The following is a 25,485-nucleotide window of genomic DNA, read 5'->3' as shown; positions in this document are numbered from 1 at the left end:
CATACGAGACAATGCTACATGTTTATTAAATACTTCTTAGTAGCATTAGTTATTAGTTATCAGTTTAATACTAGAGCTTAAGACTTCATAGTAAGTCACAACAGATTAATTTAAAGGTTGATAATCAAGATTGTTAGCAAATATAGACGACATCTCTCAAGATAAAGTCTAAAAATACTTTGTTTCTTGAAAATTCTCTCATGCCCTCTGCTGTTCATTTATTGGATATACATCTTTGGCATTTACATTTAGATGGTAATGAAATTCAGTATTAGGAAAAAATATATACTAAGAAATTACATTTTTACAATAAATTTTATCAGACATATTGTATATGTTCACTATTAAACACCAAAAATTACTTAAACTACCTAAAAATAATCTTTTTCATTTTTTTAAAATTAAGTTGTACACTTCCCTCTGAACTTCTTTCTGTTGTTTTTGGATTTTGAATTTATTTTAAAACTTATTTACTGAGCTTCTGTGGTTACGTGTAATAAATATTTTTAATAATTTTAATTTAAAATTATTATTTCAGAATTGGAGTCATACTCTACATATAATTTGGCATTCTATTCTTTTCATCTAGAAGGAAGAGAATACAGGGGTTCCATTCTCTGTGGCACACAGCCTTCCAGGCATTACTGGCTTTGGCCTTGGAGGCCCCCAAGTACGACTGAGGTGGGCCTGGTGCCAAGCACCTCTGTTCCTGGCACTGAACTGTTGAACTGGTTGGCTGAGAATCATGGGGAATGATTCCTTGGTCCCCCAAGCAATGCTTGCCCTCCAAACCAAAATATTACATTATAAAATATCTTCCACATATAATAGACTAGTCTTCAAAGCAGAATTTTTAAACGGCTGCATAATGTTCAGATGTTTTTGGATATTTAAGTTGCTTCTATTCTTTATCATTATAAATAATCCCCGAAAACAAAAGTTTTAGAACCTAAGCTTTTTTGAACAACCCTAATTATATGTTTACATTAAATCCCCAAGAGTGGTATTTCTAGGTTTTGAATATATGTATTTTTTTATGTAGGAGTACTGCTATTTATTCAACCACTGATTAGCTGATTGAATTGGGCATGAACTCCACCTTACTTTTTTTTTCATAATTTTATTTATTTTTTTCTTCTTATATTTATTTATTGAATCACTGTGGGAAAAGTTACAAAGCTTTCAGGTTTAAGTCTCAGTCATACAATGATCAAACACCTTTCTCTTCACCAGTACTCATTTTTCATTACCAAGAAACACAATATATCCCCCCCTCTTAGCCCTCCCAATGCCTGTGAGGCAGATGATTTCTACGTAACTCTTCTCTACATTGATTACATTCATTATTTCGACAAAAGATGCACCATTATTGTTTAGAATTTCCCCCCCAACAATCAGAATTGCTGAAAAGGCACTTTGAAATACTTTGTTTTCTATAGCTGGTTATGAGAATCATATAATGCAGCGTGGCTGCAATAGTGGCTGTGCGATTTTGGATTTCTGCAAAGAGCCAGATAATTATGAGATTGGTTTCTGTGCGTCTGGTGTTATGTCTGTGCTGGAGAGCCGCTCGTGGAACCTCGGTAGGGCGTGAAGGATGAGCTGGTACCGTCCCCCTTCCCATAAGACTGCAGTTGCCCCGTCACTGCCAGCTCATACCTGGCTTTCCAATAAGCTCCAAGGTGGCGGCCACCTTGCTGCCGGGAGCAGGAGGGGGGGGGGAGGCGAGGCGGAAGGAAGCAACACCCTTTCCCTCCCGGGGAGGCATGGCATAGCAGTTTAACGCATGGTCCATTCATTTTTCTGCTGAAAGCTGCCAGGCTCTGGATTAAGTCCTTTTGCCTCTGGAGCCATGGCCGTGATGGAGAGCCGCTTGTGGGGGGCAACTCATGACCTTGGTAGGGCTTGAAGAACAAGCCCCCCTTCCCATGAGACTGAAGTTGCCCCATCACTGCCGGCTCATACCTCACTTTCCAATAAGCTCTGAGGTGGTGGCCACCTTGTATGCGGTCCAGATGCATTTCTGCCAAAAGCCTTTGGGTTCTGAGATTCGTTTCTGAGTCTCTGGGATCATGGCCATTAAGCAGTTCGATCAGGAACCAGAGAGACCATGCCTCCAATTATATATCTGAGCTGGAGGTGGTTTGTGGGTGTGTCTCCCACATACCTAACTTTTTGCCTTTTACTTTCTTGGTAAACTTTGCCCCAAGTTTTTGGGGTCTGGCCAAAGGCACAGCATCAATTTTGGGGTATCTGAAAGTCTGACGGTGCCATCAGGCTGCTGATGCACTCGCCTCACAGGTAGACTGACCTGCTGGTGGCACCATACCCCCAAGAATATATGGATTTTAAGGTGCTTTATGTAAACCAAACAAAAGAAGGTTTGCACTAACACTCTCACTGGAAATGTTCTTGAATGATCAATGGCTTGGTGTTTCATTTTGTTTTTCTCTGAACAAATTTAAGTATCTTAGATGTACACTCTACTTCTATGAATATAGTTTCTACATGTTTCCCATTCATTTAACAAATAATTTTTGGAAGATAGAAATATTGGGAATTTCTAATTGTTTAATCTTTTTATTTTTGGGTTACACTCAGCGATTCTCAAGGGTTACTCCTGGCTCTGAACTCAGGAATTTCTCCTAGAGGTGCTTGGGGGACCATATGGAATGCCGGGGATCAGACCCAGGTAGGCTGCATGCAAGGCAAACGCCCTACAAGCTCTACTATGGATCCAGTCCTAATTGTTTAATCTTAATCTTACTGAATTTGTTTCCTAATATAAAACATGAGGATAATATTTGCTCCATTAAGAACTTACCATCAGTACTCATCAATACATTGGCTCGACTCTTCACATGCTACCTGTCTGAATGCAAGGTTCCATCCCAATGGAAAACCAGCAGGACTGTACTACTATACAAGAAAGGAGACATCCACGACATTGGCAACTATCGCCCAATCTGCCTATTGTCTGTCATCTACAAACTATTCACTCGAGTCATCCTGAATAGGATTAGCAGAACACTAGATGAAGGACAACCATGTGAACAAGCTGGATTCCGAAAAGGATTCAGTACCATCGACCATATCCACACAATAACCAAGCTCATTGAGGTATCTCGGGAGTTCAAGATGCCGCTCTGTCTAACATTCATTGATTTAAAGAAGGCCTTTGATTCTGTTGAGATGGAAGCGGTCATGGAAGCCCTAGCCAATCAGAGCGTACAAACTCAATACATCAGGATCCTTCGTGAGCTCTATTGCGGATTCACTACCAAGATCTCACCATTCTACAAAGAAGTAATCATCCATATCAAGAGAGGGGTTCGGCAGGGTGATACCATTTCACCAAAACTCTTCAGTGCCACCCTCGAGAACATCATGCGACGACTGGAATGGGAAAACATGGGAGTGAAGATAGATGGTCGGCAGCTACACCACCTCCACTTTGCTGATGACATCGTTCTAATAACACCAAACATCAACCAAGCGGCACAAATGCTGAACGACTTTGACCGTGAATGTGGAAAGGTCGGACTACAGCTGAATCTTACAAAGACAATGTTTATGAGAAACAGCCTTGTTCCTGACGCTCCGTTCGCTCTCAATGGAACCGCCATCTCCGAATGCAACAGTTATATATACCTAGGTTGAGAAATCAATATGATGAATGACCTGGCACCTGAGTTGCGCAGGAGGAAGAGAGCGGCTTGGAACGCCTTCAAGAGCATTGAAGAAATAACTAAAAGGACAAAGAACCTCCAGCTATGAGCACATCTCTTTGATTCCACTATTCTTCCTGCATTAACATATGCCTCAGAGACCTGGACCCTACGAAAACAGGATGAGAACGCTATTCAGGTCTCTCAAAGAGGAATCGAAAGAACTATGCTTGGAATATCACGATTCACTCAAATGAGAGATAGAATCCGGAGTTCTGATCTTCGTCAACGCTCAAGAATCAGGGACGCTGTCTCATTTGCCAAGACATCAAAAATCAGATGGGCTGGACACGTAATGAGGTTTACAGACAACCGCTGGACTAGAGCCATTACTGATTGGATTCCACGAGACATCAAAAGATCACGTGGACGCCCACCTATAAGATGGCCAGACTTCTTCGTCAAGACCCTAAATGATCGGTTTAAGGCTCTACATGTTCCTAAAACGAACAGATACCATTGGGCTATGCTAGCACGCAACCGGGATGAATGGAGACGTTACTGGCACCCGCTCGAATAAATCGATGAATAACGGGGATTAAGTGATAAGTGATAAGCACTTATTGTTTCTGAAAGTAGAGTCAGATGATGTATATGGGCATTCTCTAAAGACAACAATGTTTTAAAGATGGAAGGTAAATTATCAGATTGTCATCAGCAAACAGATAATTGATTTCCTCTTTTCCAATTTGGATACCTGATTTCCTTATCTTGCTTGATTGCTGTTGCTAGGACTTCTAATATAATGTTAAATAAGAGACCAGTACGACAATAGTAGCTGGGAATGGTCACAGTAGATAAGATCTGAGTTAAAAGTAGGTAAAGGAATATTCTTGGGAAGCTTTTAGTGTCAATATTGCAAACCACAATGTCCAAAAGGAAGGAGAGAGAGAGAGAGAGAGAGAGAGAGAGAGAGAGAAGAAAAAAATTGCCTGCTAGAGAGGCAGGCAGGGGGTGGAGGATGGGGCGGGAGGGGAGGAAACCTGGGGACACTGATGCTGGAAAATGTACACTGGTGGAGGGATGTGTGTTGGAATACTGCATGATTGAAATCCAATCATTACCAGCTTTGTAAGGGTATATCTTACAGTAATTCATTTTTTTAAAAGTTTAAAAATAATGTCGAGACTGTGTACATCCTTGCCCTGTGCCTGATCTCAGTGGGAATACTTTCATATTTTTTTACCATTAAGAATAATATTTGCTCGAGCGGGCCCAGTAACGTCTCCATTGGAGACTTTGTTGTTACTGAGTTTGGCATATCGAATACGTCACGGGGAGCTTGCCAGGCTCTGCTGTGCAGGCGAGATACTCTCGGTAGCTTGTTGGGCTCTCCGAGAGGGGCAGAGGAATCGAACTCGGGTCGGCCATGTTGGCTGCGTGCAAGGCAAATGCTTGGCTATCGGCTTTTTATAGGGAGCTGTTACAGTCTTGAGAAAGGTTCCTCTAAGTCCCACTTCACTGAGAGTTTTTAACATGAATGGATGTTGGATCTTGTCAAAAGCTTTGTTTGCATCAATTAATATGATTATACTTTTTTATCTTTCCTTTTACTAATGTGGCCACGATCACGATCTCAATAATCCTGTTGTTCATCGATTTCCTTGAGCAGGCACCAGTAACGTCTCCTTCTTCCTAGCCCTGAGATTTTAAAAGAGCCATTTCAATGCTCTTTCAGGATTAGGAGAATGAGACCTATCATTGTTACTGGTATTTGGCATATTGAATATGACACAGGAAGTTTGCCAGACTCTGCCATGTGGGCAGGATACTTTTGGTAGCCTGTCAGGTTCTCCAAAGGAAAAACAGGATAATAAGATGTTGCATGGCCGCGAATGCGGCCGCACTTCTGGGAGCTGGGTTTTATAGTCTTTGCATCTTGGTCATTGATGGGACCAACCTGGCGCTGGTGGCAGCTGGTGGGTATGACGCCTACCTACTGGAAGATGGAGGATCTAGGTGGAGAAGGCCCAGTCCCAATCCGAGTAGGCTTGGAGACCTCAGCCCCAGGACCCGCATGCCTGGGTTCCTCTGCCAATTCTTTCATGCATGAGGCCTGTCCGGACGTGTGGAGAGTGGTCCCAGCATGGCCGTGGTTGGCTCTGGAGGTCCTCAGCTGCTGGGGCTCTGCTCGGGGTGGGGGGGGGGAAGAAACTCAACCCTCCCCCATCCAAGGGGCCCTGGTGAGGACAGCCAGGCGTGGGGGCAGGAGATTCTGCCTACTGATGTGGTGTATTATATTGTTTTACATACACTGAACCATTCTTGAATTCCCGGTATAAATACCACTTTATATTAATCCTCATTGAGAAAGAAAGGGCATTAAAAGGGAGAGAGATAAGCAGAAAGGGAGACAAACTTTGTCTCATTTTTTTTTCAATTGCCTATTGAACAATAAGGTATATCAAACCTATCATTTAGTACAATCCTTGTCTTAAAAATGAAGAAGAAATAGGCTCAGCTGATAACAGATCACCAAATGAGTAGCAATCCCAGGAAAATAATCAGTCCATGTGCTTCTAAGTGCACCACGGCACACTTCTTTCTTTTGCTTTCTCTCTTTCTTAGTATCCCTTTCTATTTCTCTCTCCCCCTCCCCCCTCTGTTCCTCTCCCTCTGTCTTCCTTCCTCTCCCTGCCCCACCTCATTCTTCCCATTGCATTGTTCTCTCCACTCCCACCCTTCATCCCATTTTAGTTCCAAAACCAAGGATCATTTGTTGTTAATATGAGTTTAGATATCTTGACTATTTCAGGATAACTTGAGTCAATGCAATAGTTAAATTGAAAATACTTCACCTTGCAATCTTGTGGATGCTTACATAGTTTGATCCTTTGTGACAAGAATTTTTAAGCCCAGAAACGTTCAATTCCTGATCTAGGATATCTTTTAGAATAAGGAAGGAGCCAAGGAAATCGCTGTTCCTGTATTTTTTTGCTATCACATAGGGAGTTTCCTCAGAGAGGGCAGTTCTGTCTTTTCAGAAGATTCGGCATTAGTTAAGTGAAGCTTGAATTTAACCAAGGGCTGAGGATAATCTATTTTGCATAGCACTCTCACCTTCAAAGGCTCAGTTTCTTACTCTTGGTAGTTGTTTGTTCCGATTTTTCTCTCTGTTTGGCCTCCTAGTCTCACTCCAAACAAAGCTCAACCCACTTAAAGGGAGTCGCGTCCTCGGTATCCAAGGTAACCACAGAGCCTTGCCCACCACACTCCTGCAGCGTTTTCCATTGGTCATTCCTGTTTCGTTCCCCGCCCTTCCTCCAATGGCAAATGAGTTCAGAGAGGAACAAAATCCCCACCCCCCCATCCAATCTAACACCTGCTTTTAATACCCTGCGCAATGCCTACCGGGATATGTAGTTTCTAACTGGGCCAGAGTCCCTCATGGTCAGATTCCCTAAGAACTACCTATCCCGTCGTCCTTCGCGACAGGGGGCAGAGGGTGAAGTGTGGGGGTCAGGCTAGACGCTCACGCGCCTGTAAGGTGTATTCCACCGAGATCTGAGTTGCGGGACCCCGGGAGCCGTCTTGTTTCTGCCAATCAGGAAGCCCCCCAAAGTGTCTCCTCTTTTGACATGCCCCGGCTCGGTGTGAGACTGTCGGGTGTCTGAGCGTCTCCGAGGAGGGCGCGAGAGGACTGGCCATGTTGGCCCCCCTTTCTGGCTGCCGCGGGCTGGGTCCGCTCCGAGTCTGGGCGCTCGAGGCGGTCAGGCGCTGGCCGCGTCAGGCTGGCCGGTGCCGGCTGTCTGGCTCCGCACGCCGGACCCTGCGGGAGTGGACCGTGCCGGTGAGCCCCTTTGGGCAGCTGCGGGCGCGACTGCCGTGCCACCTGGCGCTCCGACCGCTGGACCCACTGGCCTGCCCCGACGGGGCGCGCGTGCTGGTGGCCGTGACCGGCGCGGAGGGCGCGCCCGGGGGCGCGGGCAGCCTGCAAGTGACGTACGACGAGGCGCGGAAGGAGGTGAGCATCGTGTCGGACACCATCCACCCGCAGGCCTCCGTGGAGGTGAACGTGCCTGTCAAGTTCGGCAAGTGACGGGGACGGGATGGGGGCTGGGGGTGCGCGGGGCAGGAGCTTCTATCTATCCACGTTTCCGAGGTGCCTTGCACACCCTTCACCGGAAAGTGGCAAACTTGATAGGGGCTTGGTAGACTTGGTAGGGGCTGCGGGGAGGGCTAAGGTTCGAGAATGCAGCGGAGGACTCCGCGGGCAAGGACGCGGGTGAGGACCCCAGTGCACAGGGGAGGGGAGAAATGGGTTTGGGGCCGAGTTGAAACCCGAGGTCAGGCCCACTAGGTCTCTGCCACGTGGTGCCTGCTGGACGGAACTGAGACCTGCATGGGGAGACACATCGGCCGGGGCTTTCTCCCACACCCCCACACCCCCATGTCTGCCCCTTTCACCCGGTCTTCTGGGACCTGGGGGCTTTGTTGGGTTTTTTGTTTGTTTGTTTTTTTATACTTATAATTTTTTTTAAATTTTAAATTGAGTCACCGTGAGACACACAGTTACAAAGTTGTTCAGTCATACCATGATCCAACAACACCCATGTCCATTTCTCACCACCAATGTCCCCAGTTTCCCTTCTGCAAACCGTTCTATGGCAGGGCTCTCCCTCTCCCTCTCCCTCTCCCTCTCCCTCTCCCTCTCCCTCTCCCTCTCTCCTCCTCCCCCCCACCATGGTCTGCAATACTGGTACTGAGAGGTTATCATGTTCAAGCTGGGGGTTTTGAACAGCATGAACACTCCCTTTTAAGATCCTGGTGCTCTGACTCCTTCACCCAAAGTTGGGGGTTTTGGGGAGTGGTCGCTTCATCCACCCAGACCTGCTGCGCTCTCGCTCTTGGCTCAGACATACGCGTTGAAGATGGGGCTTTTATCTGTAGTAGATGCAAGCCTGTACAAGTGTGTTTTTTATTCTTTTTTTTTTTTATCATTTTCCTAGCAATTTGTTAGAAAGTGACTTTCTAACCTAATGTATATTTGACCCCTTCGGAAGTTGCCACTTTCCTGCCCTCATTTGAAGCCTCCAGTGGTGCTGATAATTAGACATATTAGAAATGAAATGGAAGCTGAATACTACTTGTGTTGTTATTCTTGAACACGTTTTTCCTGCAGTTTGGCAATAGCAGAGTGCTTTATTTTCCAGGGTTTCTGCTTCTTGCTAATCCATGGTCTGGTGGATTAGTCCTACAGTGTTTCCTCTTGGTGCAAAGCCTAGGGAGTCGAGCCCCAAATTGAGCCTTGCACTTGGGATCATCCACATCCAACCTGGACCCCATGATGCTTTCAATTAGATTCCAAACTCTGAACTGTTATGTGTCGGTGCTTTGAGACTGAAGTCAGTTCTTTGTGAAAAGCAGACTTTGAAGAAAAACTTCCCTGTTATTTCACAAATGCTAGTTGCTGTGCACGCAACACTCTTTTAGGATCAGTTCCTCAGGCTCTCCTCCCTGCTGAGACTTAAGGATGATACTGATAATAATCATAATAGCAGTTAACACAGGATAGTTTTTTCTGATCCTTGCAATTCTACTTTCAAATATGTATTGTTGACACCATTTCACATAAGAAAATTGAGGTGCAACAAGTTTTCATAAAGCGTTTATGATGGGTGGAAAAATTTTTAAAAATCTATGCCATGGTGAAATGTTCTGCATGGGAGAGATGGTAAAATTTGTGTATTCTGGGAGGTGGGGGGGGGTATGTAGTATAGTGAGTAGAGCATTTATCTTGCACATGGCTGACCCAAGTTCAATCCACAGCATTCTATATAGTCCCCCAAACATCACTAGGAGTATTTCCTGAGTGCAGAGCCAGGAATAACCTCTGAGCACCTTAGAAAAACAAAACAATAAACAGAAATGTATATTCTCTCTCAGACATAAAGAGGCCGAGTCAAAAGTTGAACTTAATAGAATCTGCTCATTCACTACCCTAAGACTCTTCTCTACTTCTTTTTTTTAATTAATTAATTAATTAATTTTTTATTAGTGAAACACCATGAGGTACAGTTATAGGCTTACAAATTTTGTGCTTGGGTTTCAGTTATACAATGATCAAGTGCCCATCCCTCCACCAGTGCCCGTCATCCATCACCATGGGTCCCAGCATCCCCCCCACCCCCCATCCCCCCTGTCCCATCCTGCCTCTGTGGCAGGGTATTCCCCCTTGTTCTCTCTCTCTTCTTTTGGGTACTGTGTTTTGCAAGAGAGGCATTGAGTGGCAATCATGTTTGGTCTATAGACTACTTTTAACATGCTTCTCCCACCCTGGGAGGGTCCTCACAACACCCTTCATTTGGTGCTCTCTTCTCTATCTGAGCTTCCTTTTCACCTAGAACGTGTGGCTGGCCTTCCATTCATGGAGCAAAATTCCTGGTACTAATCTCAGCCATTCCTGGGTGTTAGTCTCCCTTTTTGTTGCTTTATGTTCCCCAGATGAGTGCAATCTGTCTGTGTCTATCCCGCTCTTTCTGACTCATTTCTCTACTTCTTTGAACCAACCTTGATATCAGGATATCCTGATGACCTAAAATGTGCAGAAAAAACCTTGCCAATGTATTAACTGTAGGAGGATACAAACTGAATATTGAAATCAAAATAGGCAAAAATTTTGGTAGCATAGAAAAAATGTAACTGTGCTAGCTAGTAATCCTTTACTTCCTCCCATGTTCCTTTCTCCCTTTGGATGACACTGAACAACATAAATAGCCCTTTTCTAAAAACTGGAGAAGAGGTCTTTACATTTGATTCTCTTGAAGTGAAAGAGGGAGACCCATTAGCCTATAGAGACATTGCCAAAAATTCTTTTCTCCAGGTTTCAGTAACATGACTGTAATGGAAGAACCTGATTTCCAGGGGTATACTAAAATGCTTCGGAGTCAGTTTATGACATTTTACCACACTGAAGCCGGTAAGATTGGCACCTTTGACCTCCATCAAGCAGTTGTTTTGCAGAGAATATGACAAACACACAAGGAGACAGTCACATAAGGACTGCCCAATCTTTGGGGTTACCTGGGCAGCCATGAGTAAGCTCACCTGCAGACCATTTATTCAATGCACTGTCTCTAAGCCACCCTGGTTCCCCTCAGGCAAGCCAGTGTTTAAGTTGACGGAGACATTAAGGACATTTAGTAAATACATCACAATTTAGTAACTATATTAAGAGCAGAGACATATAGTTCACTTAGCTAAAGTATGAAATCATGACAGTTTCCTATTCTATTTTTGCCTATGTACCCTCAAGATTTGAAAGTCTCTAAACTTCTTTACTAGGTGCAAATTTGCCACCCCATTACCTGTTTTGTTCATTCTTGGGCACACATTAGTTGCCTTGTTAATTTTGAAAGACCTAAACTGGTCTTGGGGCCTTTTGTTAGGGGAAGGATTTCCCACAACAGTTAGCAATAGTACTAACTTCTGTTATCTTTTAGATTTGAATATCAAGTCATCAGGATCTGGCTCTGTAAAAGTCAATAATGTTGAGTGTGATAATTGCAAAATTGAAACTGAGCAGGGAACCAGCATCTTACAGTCGGTTAAGGTATGTTTTGTTTAATTTTGCTTCAGTATTATTTTTTAAGGCTTGAAAAACTATAAATCGCAAAACTATTATTCTTGTGTTCAGAATTTTCAGTATATTTATTTATTAATCTTTAATCACTGTCACTGTCACTGGCCTCCTGTTGTTCATCAATTTTCTCGAGCGAGCCCAGTAACGTCTCCATCATGAGACTTTGTTGTTACTGTGTTTGGCATCTCGAATACGTCACAGGTAGCTTGCCAGGCTTTAAAGGTATAAATACATACACAAAACAAAATCACTGCTAGAAATAAAAATAGTTACTGGAAATGTTTTAGCAAGATCTGTTGAGGGGGTCTTCTGTCTTAATAACTTCTGAACTGAAATCTGAAAGTCAAGGAAGAGCCAGTCAAATGAGTATAACACCTTTTAAAATTTTGACCTTGAAATCAATTCTGTTCTGAAAACTAGCAGTTTTAAAAATTTCCCTCATATTCCCTTTAGATTTTATTGTCAAATGTTTAATGAAATTAATTGTATGTTGTTCATATTCTAAAATATTAAATTTTTAGCTTTATCAAATGATTTCCTTCAGTTTATTAAAGTGTAAAAACAATCTTTCAACCCTGTAAATGTGCTTAAATTAGTCACATTTTTAATGTGCCCACATAGCTCATTAATTAAGGATTAAGAAGCTATGGGAACAAAAGAACAAATAATTTACCTTATTTTGATAACACTTGCATATTCAGAACAATACTTTTTTGGAGAGGGGTGCCACTATGCCCAATGGGGCTCAGGGCTCAGGGCTTATTCCTGCCTCTGTGCTCAGTGGTCACTCCTGGAAGTGCTTAGGGGACCATATGTGGTACTGGGGATTAAGCTGGTGTTAACAGCATACAAGGTAAGTGCTTACCCTAAGTTTGTTAGGGTACCCTATGTACTAAGTTCAAATATGTCCTTCAGATAATCCATCCATAATAGTGTGAGTTTTAAATCAATCAATGCTTTTTTTCAATTTGAATTTTGTTATGTTCTGTGTTATCTGGGCTGGAGTGATAGCACAGTGGTAGGTTGTTTGCCTTGCACGCAGCCAATATGGCCGACCTGAGTTTGATTCCTCCGCCCCTCTCGGAGAGCCTGGCAAGCTACCGAGAGTATCTCACCTGCACGGCAGAGCCTGGCATGCTACCCGTGACATATTCGATATGCCAAACATAGTAACAAGTGTCACAATGGAGACGTTACTGGGCCTGCTCGAGCAAATTGATGAACAACGGGAGGACCATGACCATGACTGTGTTATCTAATAAAGTTATCTAACATTTCTAATTCTTGATTCTCTTTCTCTGTAAAATTAAAAACATTTATCTCTTTGTGTTCTTGTGGGGATTAAATACTGGTTTCATATAAACTAATGAACTTTGTATCTGGTGCTACCTAATTGCTAGGAAAATGATAAATATTGCTGTTCTAAATAAAGATCAACAACTGTGATTATTATTATTTTCCTTACCATTGATGTGCAGTATTTAATGTATTAGTCATAGTGATCTTTGATTCCCAAATCCTTTTTCAGTAAAGCTACCACAAGACCCAATATCTCTTCTATTTCCATTTGATTCCACATGGTTCAAGTTCTATCAATAGATGTTCTTCTCTAGTAGCTATTATCATTTCAAACAGTGCATTTCTGTTTCATTCCTGGTTCTTTTTCTACTTTATTATTATTTTAATAGGAATTTATAAAATATTAAGCATTTTTAATAGGTCAAATTTATTATTTTTCTCTGCATCTTTGTTTTTCAGAGTCAAAAATTGCATGTTCAGTCAAAGGGTGGTGAAGTGATCTGCCTTGGAACAGTTTATGGAAATATAGATATACATGCTTCAGATAAAAGTGTAAGACTGATAAGTTTTTAAATCTAAGTGTTGTTGTATTGTAAAATCACATGCTTCAGATGTTCATTAAAAATCAAGTTGCGTATTTACTCCATTAAATTCACTACTAAAGGTACAGTTTTAACCTTTTCCATGCAGTTGACCCCTTATTCCCAATTTATCCATCATCTTCACTGAAACACAAGATCTGTAAAGGTTATTAAGCAACTTGTTTAAAGTCACAAATTCTAAACTGGCTGAGTCAGGATTCAAACCTGTAATTTGGTCCTCATTACCAATTCACAATGCTGCCTCTAAAATGTCTAATATAAACTGTAAATTTATTTAAAATAATTTTTGTGACCCCATCCCAGTTTCAGTTACATCACCCGTGTGGATTCACAACCCACTTTGTTATTTTGAAGACTGTTTTCTCTAGTTAATTAATTGTTCTAAGTTTCATGGTTTATTGACAGCTTATCTTTTTTACTTTTATTATACTATTTGTTTCTTGCTTGATTGTTATACTAAAGAGTCAGTCTAATCAGTCTTTATATTATTCATTTGTATTGTTCATTTTTAAAGTATATTTCTGTTTTTTTTAGTATAAAATAAATTCAAATTGGCTGACTTTCATGGAAATGTTCAATGTATATTTTCATGGGCATTTGAGAGACAGTATTGTGACTTGGTTAGGAGCACAAAATGAGGACCAAGCTATAGGTTGGAGTCCTGGCTAAGCCACATTAGAGCTTTTGAGTTTAATAAACTTTATAGATCTTATGTTTCTGGAAAATGTAATAATAGTAATGCCTGTTATGAGGATTAAATTAATACATATAAAAAAGTCTTTCAAAGTCCCTGACACATAGCTGATTCTAATGTAGCATTTACTATAGTATTCTAAAGGTAAGGGAAACGTGATAAATCCTAATTTACTAGTAAACTGATACTGCATTTCATTATTCTTAAAATGAAAATGGCAGTATTTGTTTTTCTTTCTCAATAAGATTGTGAAAATCAAACGAACACCAGAAACAATAGCATTGCTCTTTACGTGTCATTTTTAAATGGGGAATGTCAGTTGTTAAAATCGTGTCACTAATTTCAGGATCATAAAGTTTGGTTGAAAAGAAAGACAAGAAATACACTTTATCAGGGTATTGGGTGAATTGCTAATAAATTGTGAATTGGCCTCTAGTTTAGTTTTGACAGTAAATCCACAGTGGTTCCTTAAGACTTGTTTTTGAGGCTTGGGAGATAATATAGTGGTTAGGATGTAACCGTCTGTGACTGACCCAGGTTCTATTCCTGGTACCACTCAGGACTACCCGTGAGCATTGCAGGGTATGGTCCCTGAAACCCTATCACACCAGATGGCTCAGTCTCTTCAGATCTTAGCAGCATCACATTCTCCATCCCTTGATCCCTTGCCCTGAATTGACAGCCTGTTTTAGATGAAAATCACTGTTGGACCCTGGGATCTCTGCAACATCGTTTGGGAGCCCCTTCCCCTCACACCAACAAACAAAGTTACTTGGTTTTCAGAGTAGAAGGGAAAGGTCCCATGGATTGTGTTGGAGAGCTATTGCACTTACATACTAGGTGCACTGTGATAACGTTGTACCCCTAAATGTCAAATATAGTGTACTTGTAGAACAGTATTCCCTAAAGAAATTAAAAATACAATTTATTTTTAAAAGTTGGTTTTCATTTTATGTAATCTTGGTATATAATAATAACTTACGGGAAGTTTGTCTTCTCATGTAGAAAAGGTAATTTATCGCAGTCAGGAAGGTATTGTATTATTTAGAGCTCTTGGCTTTATGGGATTATAGGTCTGCTTTGTGTTTTTTTTTCTTAGATATTTCTGTTAATAAGCAAGGTATGCAGTTTAGTCCAAAGTGTCAATAACATTATATCTTAACCTTAGTCTCTTGCTATAAAATGTGTATCCTGATTTTTTTAAGTGAATCACTGTGAGATAGAGCATTACAAAGCTGTTCATGTTTAGATTTCAGTCACATGATGTTCCAACACCCATCCCTCCACCAATGTGCATTTTCCAGCAACCTGTGTCTCAAGTTTCCCTCCCACCTCCCTAACTCCCCCCATCCTGGCACCTCTCCTCTCTCTCTCTCTCTCTCTCTCTCTCTCTCTCTCTCTCTCTCTCATTCTCATTTTGGACATTGTGGTTTGCAATACAGATACTGGAGGGTTATCATGTATATCCCTTTACCTAGTTTCAACACTCAGTTCTTGTTCAGAGTTATCATTTCCAACTGTCATACTATGGGTCCTAAATTTAACTGTTCTATTTAGAATATATAATGAATTATATGTGACCCTTGGTGAATTTTGAATTTCTTTGAAATGAATCTATGCAATGATTAGTTAAAATAGCTAGTATGGAAAAGTGTATTTTAACTGCTTTCATTTGTTTTAGTTGGGGTAAGATATTTTCCTTGCTCTTAGTAAGCAAAATATTTAGTATTTACTGAACAAAGTAAATCCTTGATATTTTCTAGATACTAACAAGGAGATTTGAAGGCTTTATTTGGTTTGGCAGAAAGTATAATCTAAAGAGCCCTTTGCCAGTTTATTAGGTTTCAAATATTCTTTCAATATTTATCTTTTGGTGTTTTCTAAAACAGCCTCACTTTCTATGAGAGAGAAATAGAGAGAGAGAAATAACAACCCAAACTAAAGTGTTCCCACTTGTTTGCTGTATGAAAAAATCTTGAAGAATTTAAACTGCATAGAACAACTTTTTATGAAGGAACTTTATAAGTAAAAAATCCTTTTTCCCCTCCAGTAATATTATACCTGTAGTGTAATGCTGAATATGAAGAATATGAAACATTTGCATTCTCATATATCTGAATATGTGGTTCCAGGGACCTGAGCAGAATTGTCTGGATGCACAGAAAGTACCTTAACTCTTTTTTTTCTTTTCTTTTTTCTTTTTAATTTTTTTTTTTTTAGTGAGACACCATGAGGTACAGTTGTAGACTTACAAATTTTTGTGCTTGGGTTTCAGTTATACAATGATCAAATATACATCCCTCCACCAGTGCCCATTTCTCACCTCCATGGATCCCAGTATCCCTCCCAACCCCCTCCACCCCACCTCATTCCACCCTGCCTCTGTGGCAGGGCATTCCCTTTTGTTCTCTCTCTCCTTTTGGGTGCTGTGGTTTGCAAAAAGAGGCATTGAGTGGCAATCATGTTCAGTCTATAGTCTACTTTCAGCACACATCTCCCATCCTGGGAGGATCCTCCCAACACCCTTTATTTGGTGCTCCCTTCTCTATCTGAGCTGCCTTTTCCCCTAGCATGTGTAGCTGGCCTCCAAGCCATGGAGCAAAATTCCTGGTACTAATCTCGGCCATTCTTGGGTGTTAGTCTCCTATTTTGTTACTTTATGTTCCCCAGATGAATGCAGTCTTTCTATGTCTATCCCTCTCTTTCTGACTCATTTCACTTAACATGATACTTTCCATGTAGTACCACTTGTATGTAAATTTCATGACTTCATCTTTTCTAACAACTACATAGTACTCCATTGTGTAAATGTACCAAAGTTTCTTTAACCAGTCATCTGTTCTCAGGCACTCGGGTTTTTTCCAGATTCTGGCTATTGTAAAGAGTGCTGCAATGAACAAACAAGTGCAGATGTCACTTCGACTATACTTTTTTGCCCCTCTGGGATATATTCCCAGGAATGAGTACTTTAACTCTTGTATGCTTCCCTCCAGTGCAAACTTCTTCCTTGCCCCATCTTTTATGTTTTTTTTACCATATACAGTGGCTTTCAAGGCTTACTGCTGATTTTTACTCAGAGGACACTCCTAGTGGTGCTCAGGGGACCATATGGTACCAAGGATCAAACTTGGGTATGCTGTGTGCAAGTCATGCGCCCTACCACTGTACTATGACTTCAGCCCTTAAAGTCCTCTTCTTTTGATTGCAAATTTACTGAAGCTATGTTCGAAATAATGAAGTCACAACCTAGTTTAAAAGAAACTGTAATAGATAAAAAATAATTATTTGATGTATACTTAATAAAATCCCATTAAGGACTGGAGTGATAGTATAGTGGGTAAGGTGTTTGCCTTGCACACAGCCAACCTGGATTTGATTCCCAACACCCAATATGGTCCCTGAGCTAGCAGGAGTGATCCCTGAATGCAGAACCAGGAGTAAGCCTTGAGCACATATGGGTGTGCCCCCCCCAAATAAAATAAAATCTCTTTATAAAAGAAACTTGGCGATGCAGATTCAGAGGACTTCCTATAAGAATCTGAGTATTTTCTGTTTTTCTATACACTTATTTCCTTCTAATATTTTAGGATTCTTGAATAAATAACACCAAAATTAATTGTCTTTGAAGGACATATTAGAAGTAGATAACACTGATGTTACAATTGAAAAGTTAAATCTTTATCAGTACTTTATCCTCAAAAACATTAAATTACTATAATCATGATTTGGAATTTTTAAACAGATACTTTTATTTCATATTGTATTCAATATCTGAGACATAAATGCCTGTTATAAAGCTTAGGGATAAATTCAAAATGTAAAATTATTTCCATTTTATTCATTGATTAGCTACTACTTTATTAAATGTGAATTAGAACAATTCTAGAAATAGACTGTTAAAATCTAGATGAGAAGTAACATTAATTCATTAAAATAAATACTTTAGCCCACTAAAATCAGAAAAGGCATGTCCTAAAATTTCAGTTACCTTTTGCAAAATATATTCATGATGATGTTGTTTTTTATATTATCTAGAAAAGATCAATAGTGATAAATTTTAAAGAATATAAATTCAACAGAAAATATATAGCATTATTAAGGAAAATAAAGATCCAACTAAATGTAGACACACATTGAGTTGGTTCTACCTTAAAAACAGAACATAGAGGTTAGAGAGAAAGTGCAGGGGTTAAGGCATATGATTTGCACATAGCTGACACTGGTTCAATCCCTGGAGCCACATCATCTCATTGAATTGCTGTTGTAGTTGGCCAAGAATTGTAGGGACGGGGCACCCCAGTCATCTTACATTTAGCTTAGGAATCACTCAATAAATACTGTCCTCCCATTGTTCACTGATTTGCTCAAGCAGGCCCAGTAATGTCTCCATTGAGACTTGTTACTGTGTTTGGCATATCGAATATGTCTTGGGTAGCTTGCCGGTCTTTGCCGTGCAGGTGAGATACTCTCAGTAGCTTGCTGGGCTCTCCGAGAGGGGAGGAGGAATAGAATCTGGCTCGGCCGGGCCAGCGGCTTGCAAGGCAAACGCCCTACCGCTCTGCTATCACTCCACTTGGTGTAGTTGGCCACCAAATATTTAGGCATAATTCTGACTTTATACCAGTCTTTGTTTTATATGAACTGATTTGGGTCTTTCTCTTACTAGACTGTGACTGTAGATAAACTGCAGGGAAGTTCTGTTAATATATCTACTGAAGATGGTTTGCTGAAAGCCAAGTATCTTTATACAGAATCATCATTTCTATCTTCTGCCACTGGGGATATTTCACTAGGAAGTGTTCATGGTAAGATAATACAGGGAAAATATCAGACTTTCCAAATGACATATTTATGACATATATGACATAAGAGATGACTGCTCTGTAGTTGAAGAAAGATTGTGAGGATGTTGGACTAAAAAGTTTAATTTCAGACCATTATCTATTTAAAAGCCCATAAAATGACTCATAGGCTATTTTATTTGAGCAGAAAATTAACTATTTTGCTGTTATACATGAAGCTAATAGTTCAGGTTTTGAAAACTTATGTATTAAAGGAAATGAAAAATATGTCTAAAGATAGTAATCATAGCAAAGCAATGTTAAAATATAAGGATGAGCTTTGAGTGGTTGCTTTTATATTGCATGAAAATTAAAGATTAAGCTAGCAGAACATTTGTGTGGAATCTGTAGAAATTAAACTTTTCAAAAAATTTTAATTGAGGTCTGTGATTTACAAAGTGATTAATGATGGTTTTTCATGCACATAATTCAAAGACCACATCCATCACCAGTGTATCCGCCTCACTCCCCCCAAGGACCCTAATGGCTCCCTAATGGAATGCTTCTACCTGAACTCAATTGTGTGCATCAGTTCTGTTGTGTTGCCTTTGGTCCTTTGTTGCTTTCTTTATTTATATCTTTAAGTACCACATATGGGAAAAACCATTTTGTATTTATTTCTATCTTTGTGATTGATACACATATGATATCCTCTGATTCAATCCATGTTGCTATAAATTATATGATTTTTTTTCCTAGAGCTGCATCATATTCCAAGTATGTATCACAATTTCTTTTTTTTTCTTTTTTTAATTTTATTGAATCACTGTGAGATAGTTACAAGCTTTCATGTTTGGGTTACAATCACACAATGATCAAACACCCATCCCTCCACCAGTGCACATTCCCCACCCCAATATTCCCAGTACCCCCCCCCTTTTCCACCCTCCCCCTACCTCCATGGCAGACAATATTCCCCATACTTTCTCTCTACTTTTGGGTATTTTTATGGTTTGTGATACAGACACTGAGAGGTTATCACGTTTGGTCCTTTATCTACTTTCAGTGCACATCTCCTATCCCAACTGGTTCCTCAAGGCATCATTTTCTTAGTGAGCCCTTCTCTATTCCAGCTGCCATCTCTCCTTTATTCATGAGGCAGGCTTCCAGCTATGGAGCACTCTTCCTGTCCTGTGTATCTACTATCCTTAGGTGTTAGGCCTCATGTTATGTTGTTTTATACTCCACAAATGAGTGCAGTCCTTCTATGTCTGTCCCTCTCTTTCTGACTCATTTCACTTAGCATGATACTCTCCATGTCTATCCATTTATAAGCAAAGTTCATAACTTCATCTCTCCTAACAGCTGTATAGTATTCCACTGTGTAGATGTACCAAAATTTCTTTAACCAGTCATCTGTTCTAGGATTCTTGGGTTGTTTCCAGATTTTGGCTATTGTGAACAGTGCTGCAATGAACGTATAGGTACAGAAGTCATTTCTACTGCGCTTTTTTGCATCCTCGGGATATATCCCCAGAAGTGGTATTGCAGGGTTATATGGAAGCTCGATTTCTAGTTTTTGAAGGACTGTCCATATTGTTTTCTAGAAAGGCTGGACTAGTGTGCATTCCCACCATTCGCTCCCAGTAAAAGAGCGTCCCTTTTTCCCCACATCCACACCAGCACTGGTTGTTTTTGTTCTTTTGAATGTATATATCATGATTTCTCGATCTGATACTAATTTTGATAAAATGCTTTATAGTGGCAGGACAGTAGAGCACAGTTTTTGATTGTAGGATGCCTGGGTTGATCCTTGGTTGCTCATGGCCCTGTAATATCTTTGAGAGCAACCCCTGAGCACAGATTCAGCGTGAGTATTCAGTATTACCAAGTGTGAGCCAAGAAACCAAACCAAAACAAAAAACAATAAAATGATATATGCATGCTTGTACTGACACCAGATCCTCTCAGCACCCTTTCAGTTTTGAATCATCTTCTTACAACTTTTGAAACATTCTCTGCAGGGTTAACTTTTGTGTTATGGAAAGAAAAGAATAAAGCATAATGGTGAAGTAATTTGGCAAAGGGCATGGTGGTGCTCTACATCATATCAGCACACTTCTTAAATTTTCATGCCACAGGTGATTCATATTTAGGAATATTTTCTGAAATACATAGAGATAGAATTAAGGCTCACTGGTCCTTGCAAAGAAGTACAGTACACATCTGCCAAATGCCTTTTTGACCATTTTTCAGGATGTATAGATTTAAACTTTTTCCTATTTTTTTTTCTTTGGGGGTCACACCTGGCGATGCACAGGGGTTACTCCTGATTCATGCCCTCAGGTATTACTCCTGGCGGTGCTCGGGGAACCATATGAGATGCTGGGAATCGAACCTGGGTTGGTTGCGTGCAAGGCAAACATCCTACCCACTGTGCTATCACTCTAGCCCCTAAACTTTTTCCTATTTAAACAACACATTTTTTTCTATTATAAAGCTGCATTTTAGCCAATCTTCCAGATTATAGTATTAAGCATGAATTATTGGGTGATACTAGAAAGCATAGCTGGTGCTAGTAAGGCAGTGTAGTGAATTGTCAATCTTTTAGTTTTAAAAAAGATTTTGAAAACATGAGTACTTAATATGTTTGAAATAATTATTGAGCCTCAATTTAATAGTAAAATCTATACAGCTCCAGGACTGAGAGAGGGGGTGCTCTCCCAGCGGTGATACTGTGTTCCCTGGAACATACTCAACAGTCAGTACTGGCCATTGAACTTAAAATCAGTTTCAGGCCTCCACCATAAAAAGGCATGTGCTTCACTCTTTGAATTATATCCTACTCTGCAATAGTTATGCTATTATTTGAACCTAAAATACCTTGAGAATAAATGGAATTGTTTCCAGATAAAGCAAATATTTTTATTATACATTTATTATTTTTACTCAGCTTTGTCTCAAGTGTGCCTTGAACAATTCTAGTGATTTGTAACTTCATGGTTTAATAATGACTTTTATGCGAATATTGCATTTTTAAGTCTTGAGTGCAATTAAAAGTACTATAAAATGTATTAAGTAGCCTCTAGTGGAAAAACAGAAGTCAAATAACCTCTCCTTATCTTGGATTTTCCATTGGTCCATGAATTCTTGCATATTATAAACTCCTCAAGAGTGTTTAAGTCATCACCATATTTTTAGCATTTGGCCTGCAGATAGCAAGTACCTTCTTCCTATTCCCAACCACCCCTTCCATCCCCGCCAAAAAAAATCCACAAAATGTACTTTTGTGATTGATTGCTGTTTGGATTATGAGAGTATGTATGCTAGATTAACCATAATTATATTTTAGTTAAGGAAAACAAATTAATGTTTATTTTGTTGGAGGCTGGGGGAGGAGAGTTTGGGGCTACACGTAGCTGTGTTCAGAGCTTACTCCTAGCTCTACTCAGAGATCATTCCTGGCAGTGCCCAGGACACCATATGTGGTGCTTTTGATCAAATCAGGGTCAACTGCATGCAGGACATGACCTTACCCTGTATTATCACTCAGTCTCTAATGTTTATCTTGAAATCACTAGCTTATTTTTTTTCACCTTTTTCTATAGTAGAATTGAGTTACTAGCTAAGAAAAATAGTGCAGGGGAATGGTTGTATTACTTAAGGGTGAGTTATTACAGAAAACAGGGGGATCTGCTTTATTGGAAAGAGACATTTACAAAGATCTCACAAATGGTTGATTTTTTTAAATTATTTTCATTATTTGGAAATGGGCTGGAGCGATAGCACAGCGGGTAGGGCATTTGCCTTGCATGCAGCCAACATGGCTGACCCGAGTTCGATTCCTCCGCTCCTCTCGGAGAGCCCTGCAAGCTACCAAGAGTATCTCGCCCCCCACGGCAAAGCCTGGCAAGCTACCCGTGATGTATTCCATATGCCAAACACAGTAACAAGTCTCACAATGTTATTGGGCCCGCTCGAACAAATCGATGAACAACGGGAGGACAGTGACAGTATTTGGAAATGAAATAAGCAAAACTACTCTATAAAAAGTTGTTCTGGGGCTGGGGTGATAGCACAGCGGGTAGGGCATTTGCCTTGCACGCGGCCAACCCGGATTCAATTCCCAGCATCCCATATGGTCCCCTGAGCACTGCCAGGAGTAATTCCTGAGTGCAGAGCCAGGAGTAACCCCTGAACATCACTAGATGTGACCCAAAAATCATCATCATCATCATCATCATAAATCACTGTTACTGTCCTATTGTTCATTGATTTGCTCGAGCAGGCCAAGTAACGTCTCCATTGTGACAGTTGTTACTGTGTTTGGCATATCGAATATGTCATGGGTAGCTTGACAGGCTTTGCTGTGCAGGCGAGATACTCTCGGTAGCTTGCCGGGCTCTCCAAGAGGGGCGGAGGAATCGAACTTGTTGACCGCTTGCAAGGCAAACGCCCTACCACTCCAGCCCAATAATAATAAATAAAAATAATAAAATAAAAAGTTGTTCTGCAGGGCTGGGATGACAGTACAGTGGTAGGGCACTTACCTCGCACACAGTCCACCCAGATTCAGTCCCTGGCATCCCATATGATCCCCTGAACACTGCCAGGAGTGATTCCTGAGTGCAGAGCCAGGAGTAACCTCTGAGTATCAACAAGTGTGGCCCCAAAACAAAACCAAAAGTATGTTCTACAGCCAGCATGCAGCTGACAAGGCTGCCAGGAGTGATCTATGAGCACAGAGCCAGGAACACTGCCCTGAACACTGCAAGTTGTGTTCCAAATTACAACAACAAAACATAGATGTTCCATTACTCCCCCTTTATTGGTTTGTGTATTTTTTTAAGTATTCTATTCATCCCAAATGATATTTCCAAAACGTTTTAAAGAAAGAAAATGTGTTAATAGACAAAAGCCCTCCAGTTGATCATCGATTTGCTCGAGCGGGCCCAGTAACGTCTCCATTGGAGACTTTGTTGTTACTGTGTTTGGCATATCGAATATGTCACGGGGAGCTTGCCAGGCCCTGCCGTGCAGGCGAGATACTCTCAGTAGCTTGCCGGGCTCTCCGAGAGGGGCAGAGGAATCGAACTCGGGTCGGCCATGTTGGCTGTGTGCAAGGCAAACGCCCTCCCGCTGTGCTATCGCTCCAGCCCATTTTGTTAATAGACAAAAGACCTGAATAAATACTTTTTCAAAGAAAAGACATTTTTTCTCCCTCTGTATGGGAAAAACATTTTTTCCCATACAGAAGGAAAAACTGTTCAGCATTATTTATTTTTAGGGAAATGCAAATTACAATTGTATATCATCTCCTACCATTAAGACTGACCTGTGTTTTTTTTAAAAAAAAAACTACACAAAAGAAACCAATAAAAGATGCAAAAGCCAAGATTTTTATTGAAGATGTGGAGAAAAGGGCCTTTTTATGCTGTTGGTAGGAATGTTAATTAATACAACCTTTGTAGACAACAGTATAGAGATTCCTGAAAGAAAATACTGAAGTCCCATGTGATCAAAAATAGCACTTTCATTGAAGAAAAAAAGAATAGCACTTTTGGGCATTTATTTAAAAGATATGGGAATGCTTACTTGAATTTGAAAAGGTATATTTGAATGTGTCCATTCACAATGTCTAAAACATAGAGTCAACCCAAGTGACCATCTGCAGATGACTGGATAAAGAAGCTGTGGTCTATAGATTCAGTGGAATTCTACTCTGCTGTTAAAAGAGTGAAAATTATATCTTTAGGGACAAAATGAATAGAATTCGAGGTGATAATGCTAAGTGAAATGAGGAAATAAAAGTTAATTGGATTCACTCATATAAGTAATTAAAGCAAACAGATGGACAAAACCCAATAAAACTTAACTCCTAGATTCTGTGAAAAAAAAAATGTGGTCTTTACTGGAGGGAAGGGGAAAATTGGTGGTGGGCAGAACTGAGTAGAGGAAACTTTTTGGTGGTGGGTTGCCAAAAGAACTTCGGTGTTGGTGAGTCTTATCCATGCACAGGCATAAAGCTGAACCACTGAAACTCTATGCCAATGATAAATCAAAATATAAAAATACACTCTTTTTTTTTTTTTTAGTTTTAAAAATAGCGTTGGCAAAAATCACGGTCACGGTCATGATCCTCCCGTTATTCATCAATTTGCTGGAGCGGGCCCAGTAACATCTCCATCATGAGACTTGTTGTTACTGTGTTTGGCATATTGAATACTTCACGGGTAGCTTCCAGGCTTTGCCTTGTGGGCGATTCCTCCACCCCTCTCGGAGAGCCTGGCAAGCTACCCGTGACGTATTCGATATGCCAAACACAGTAACAACAAGTCTCATGATGGAGACGTTACTGGGCCCGCTCGAGCAAATCGATGAACAACGGGAGGACCATGACCGTGACTTTGCACTATGTTAGAATGTCATGTTAAAATGTAATACTAAATTAGAAGGTCAGAGATCTGTCCTCAAAGATTTGCCTAATTGCTCCCGGATAACTGATCTCCATGGTTAAACACATCCTGTTTTGCTTTTTGTGTTTCTCACAAAATCTATCCTTTCACAGCATATTCGGATTTTATCTGTTTTTCAAACCTTAACTCCAGTAGTATGTATCTTCACTGTGACTGTATTCTGAATCAGGTCATTTTAGTCTCTCTTCTGTATGACCGTGCTACTTAATTCATACAGTTGACTTTCACTTAGGACATTTATTAATAAACACTGATTTTGCAGGTTTTAGTCTCTCTTCCCCCACCCCTTCCACACTGATTCATGTCCATCTCAAGCATTCTTC

The 25,485-nt window shown here is 40.5% G+C and overlaps 1 protein-coding gene across 1 annotated transcript in view; it reads left to right on the top strand.

The window, feature by feature from the left end:
• The first annotated feature begins 7,315 nt into the window (after window positions 1-7,315).
• Window positions 7,316-25,485, top strand: part of FAM185A (family with sequence similarity 185 member A) — a 51,231-nt gene continuing 33,061 nt past the window's right edge. The window contains exons 1-4 of the mRNA XM_056118588.1: window positions 7,316-7,759; window positions 11,171-11,280; window positions 13,069-13,161; window positions 18,572-18,710. Coding sequence (XP_055974563.1) covers window positions 7,375-7,759; window positions 11,171-11,280; window positions 13,069-13,161; window positions 18,572-18,710 — 727 coding nt within the window. The 5' untranslated portion in view covers window positions 7,316-7,374. The remainder of the gene's footprint in view (window positions 7,760-11,170; window positions 11,281-13,068; window positions 13,162-18,571; window positions 18,711-25,485) is intronic.

The sequence above is a fragment of the Sorex fumeus genome, unplaced genomic scaffold (assembly GCF_029834395.1).
Source record: "Sorex fumeus unplaced genomic scaffold, SorFum_2.1 ptg000037l, whole genome shotgun sequence".
In the NCBI taxonomy this organism is placed as follows: Eukaryota; Metazoa; Chordata; class Mammalia; order Eulipotyphla; family Soricidae; genus Sorex; species Sorex fumeus.
Note: the sequence above shows the minus strand (reverse complement) of the source record. Positions and strands in the feature narration are given on the sequence as shown.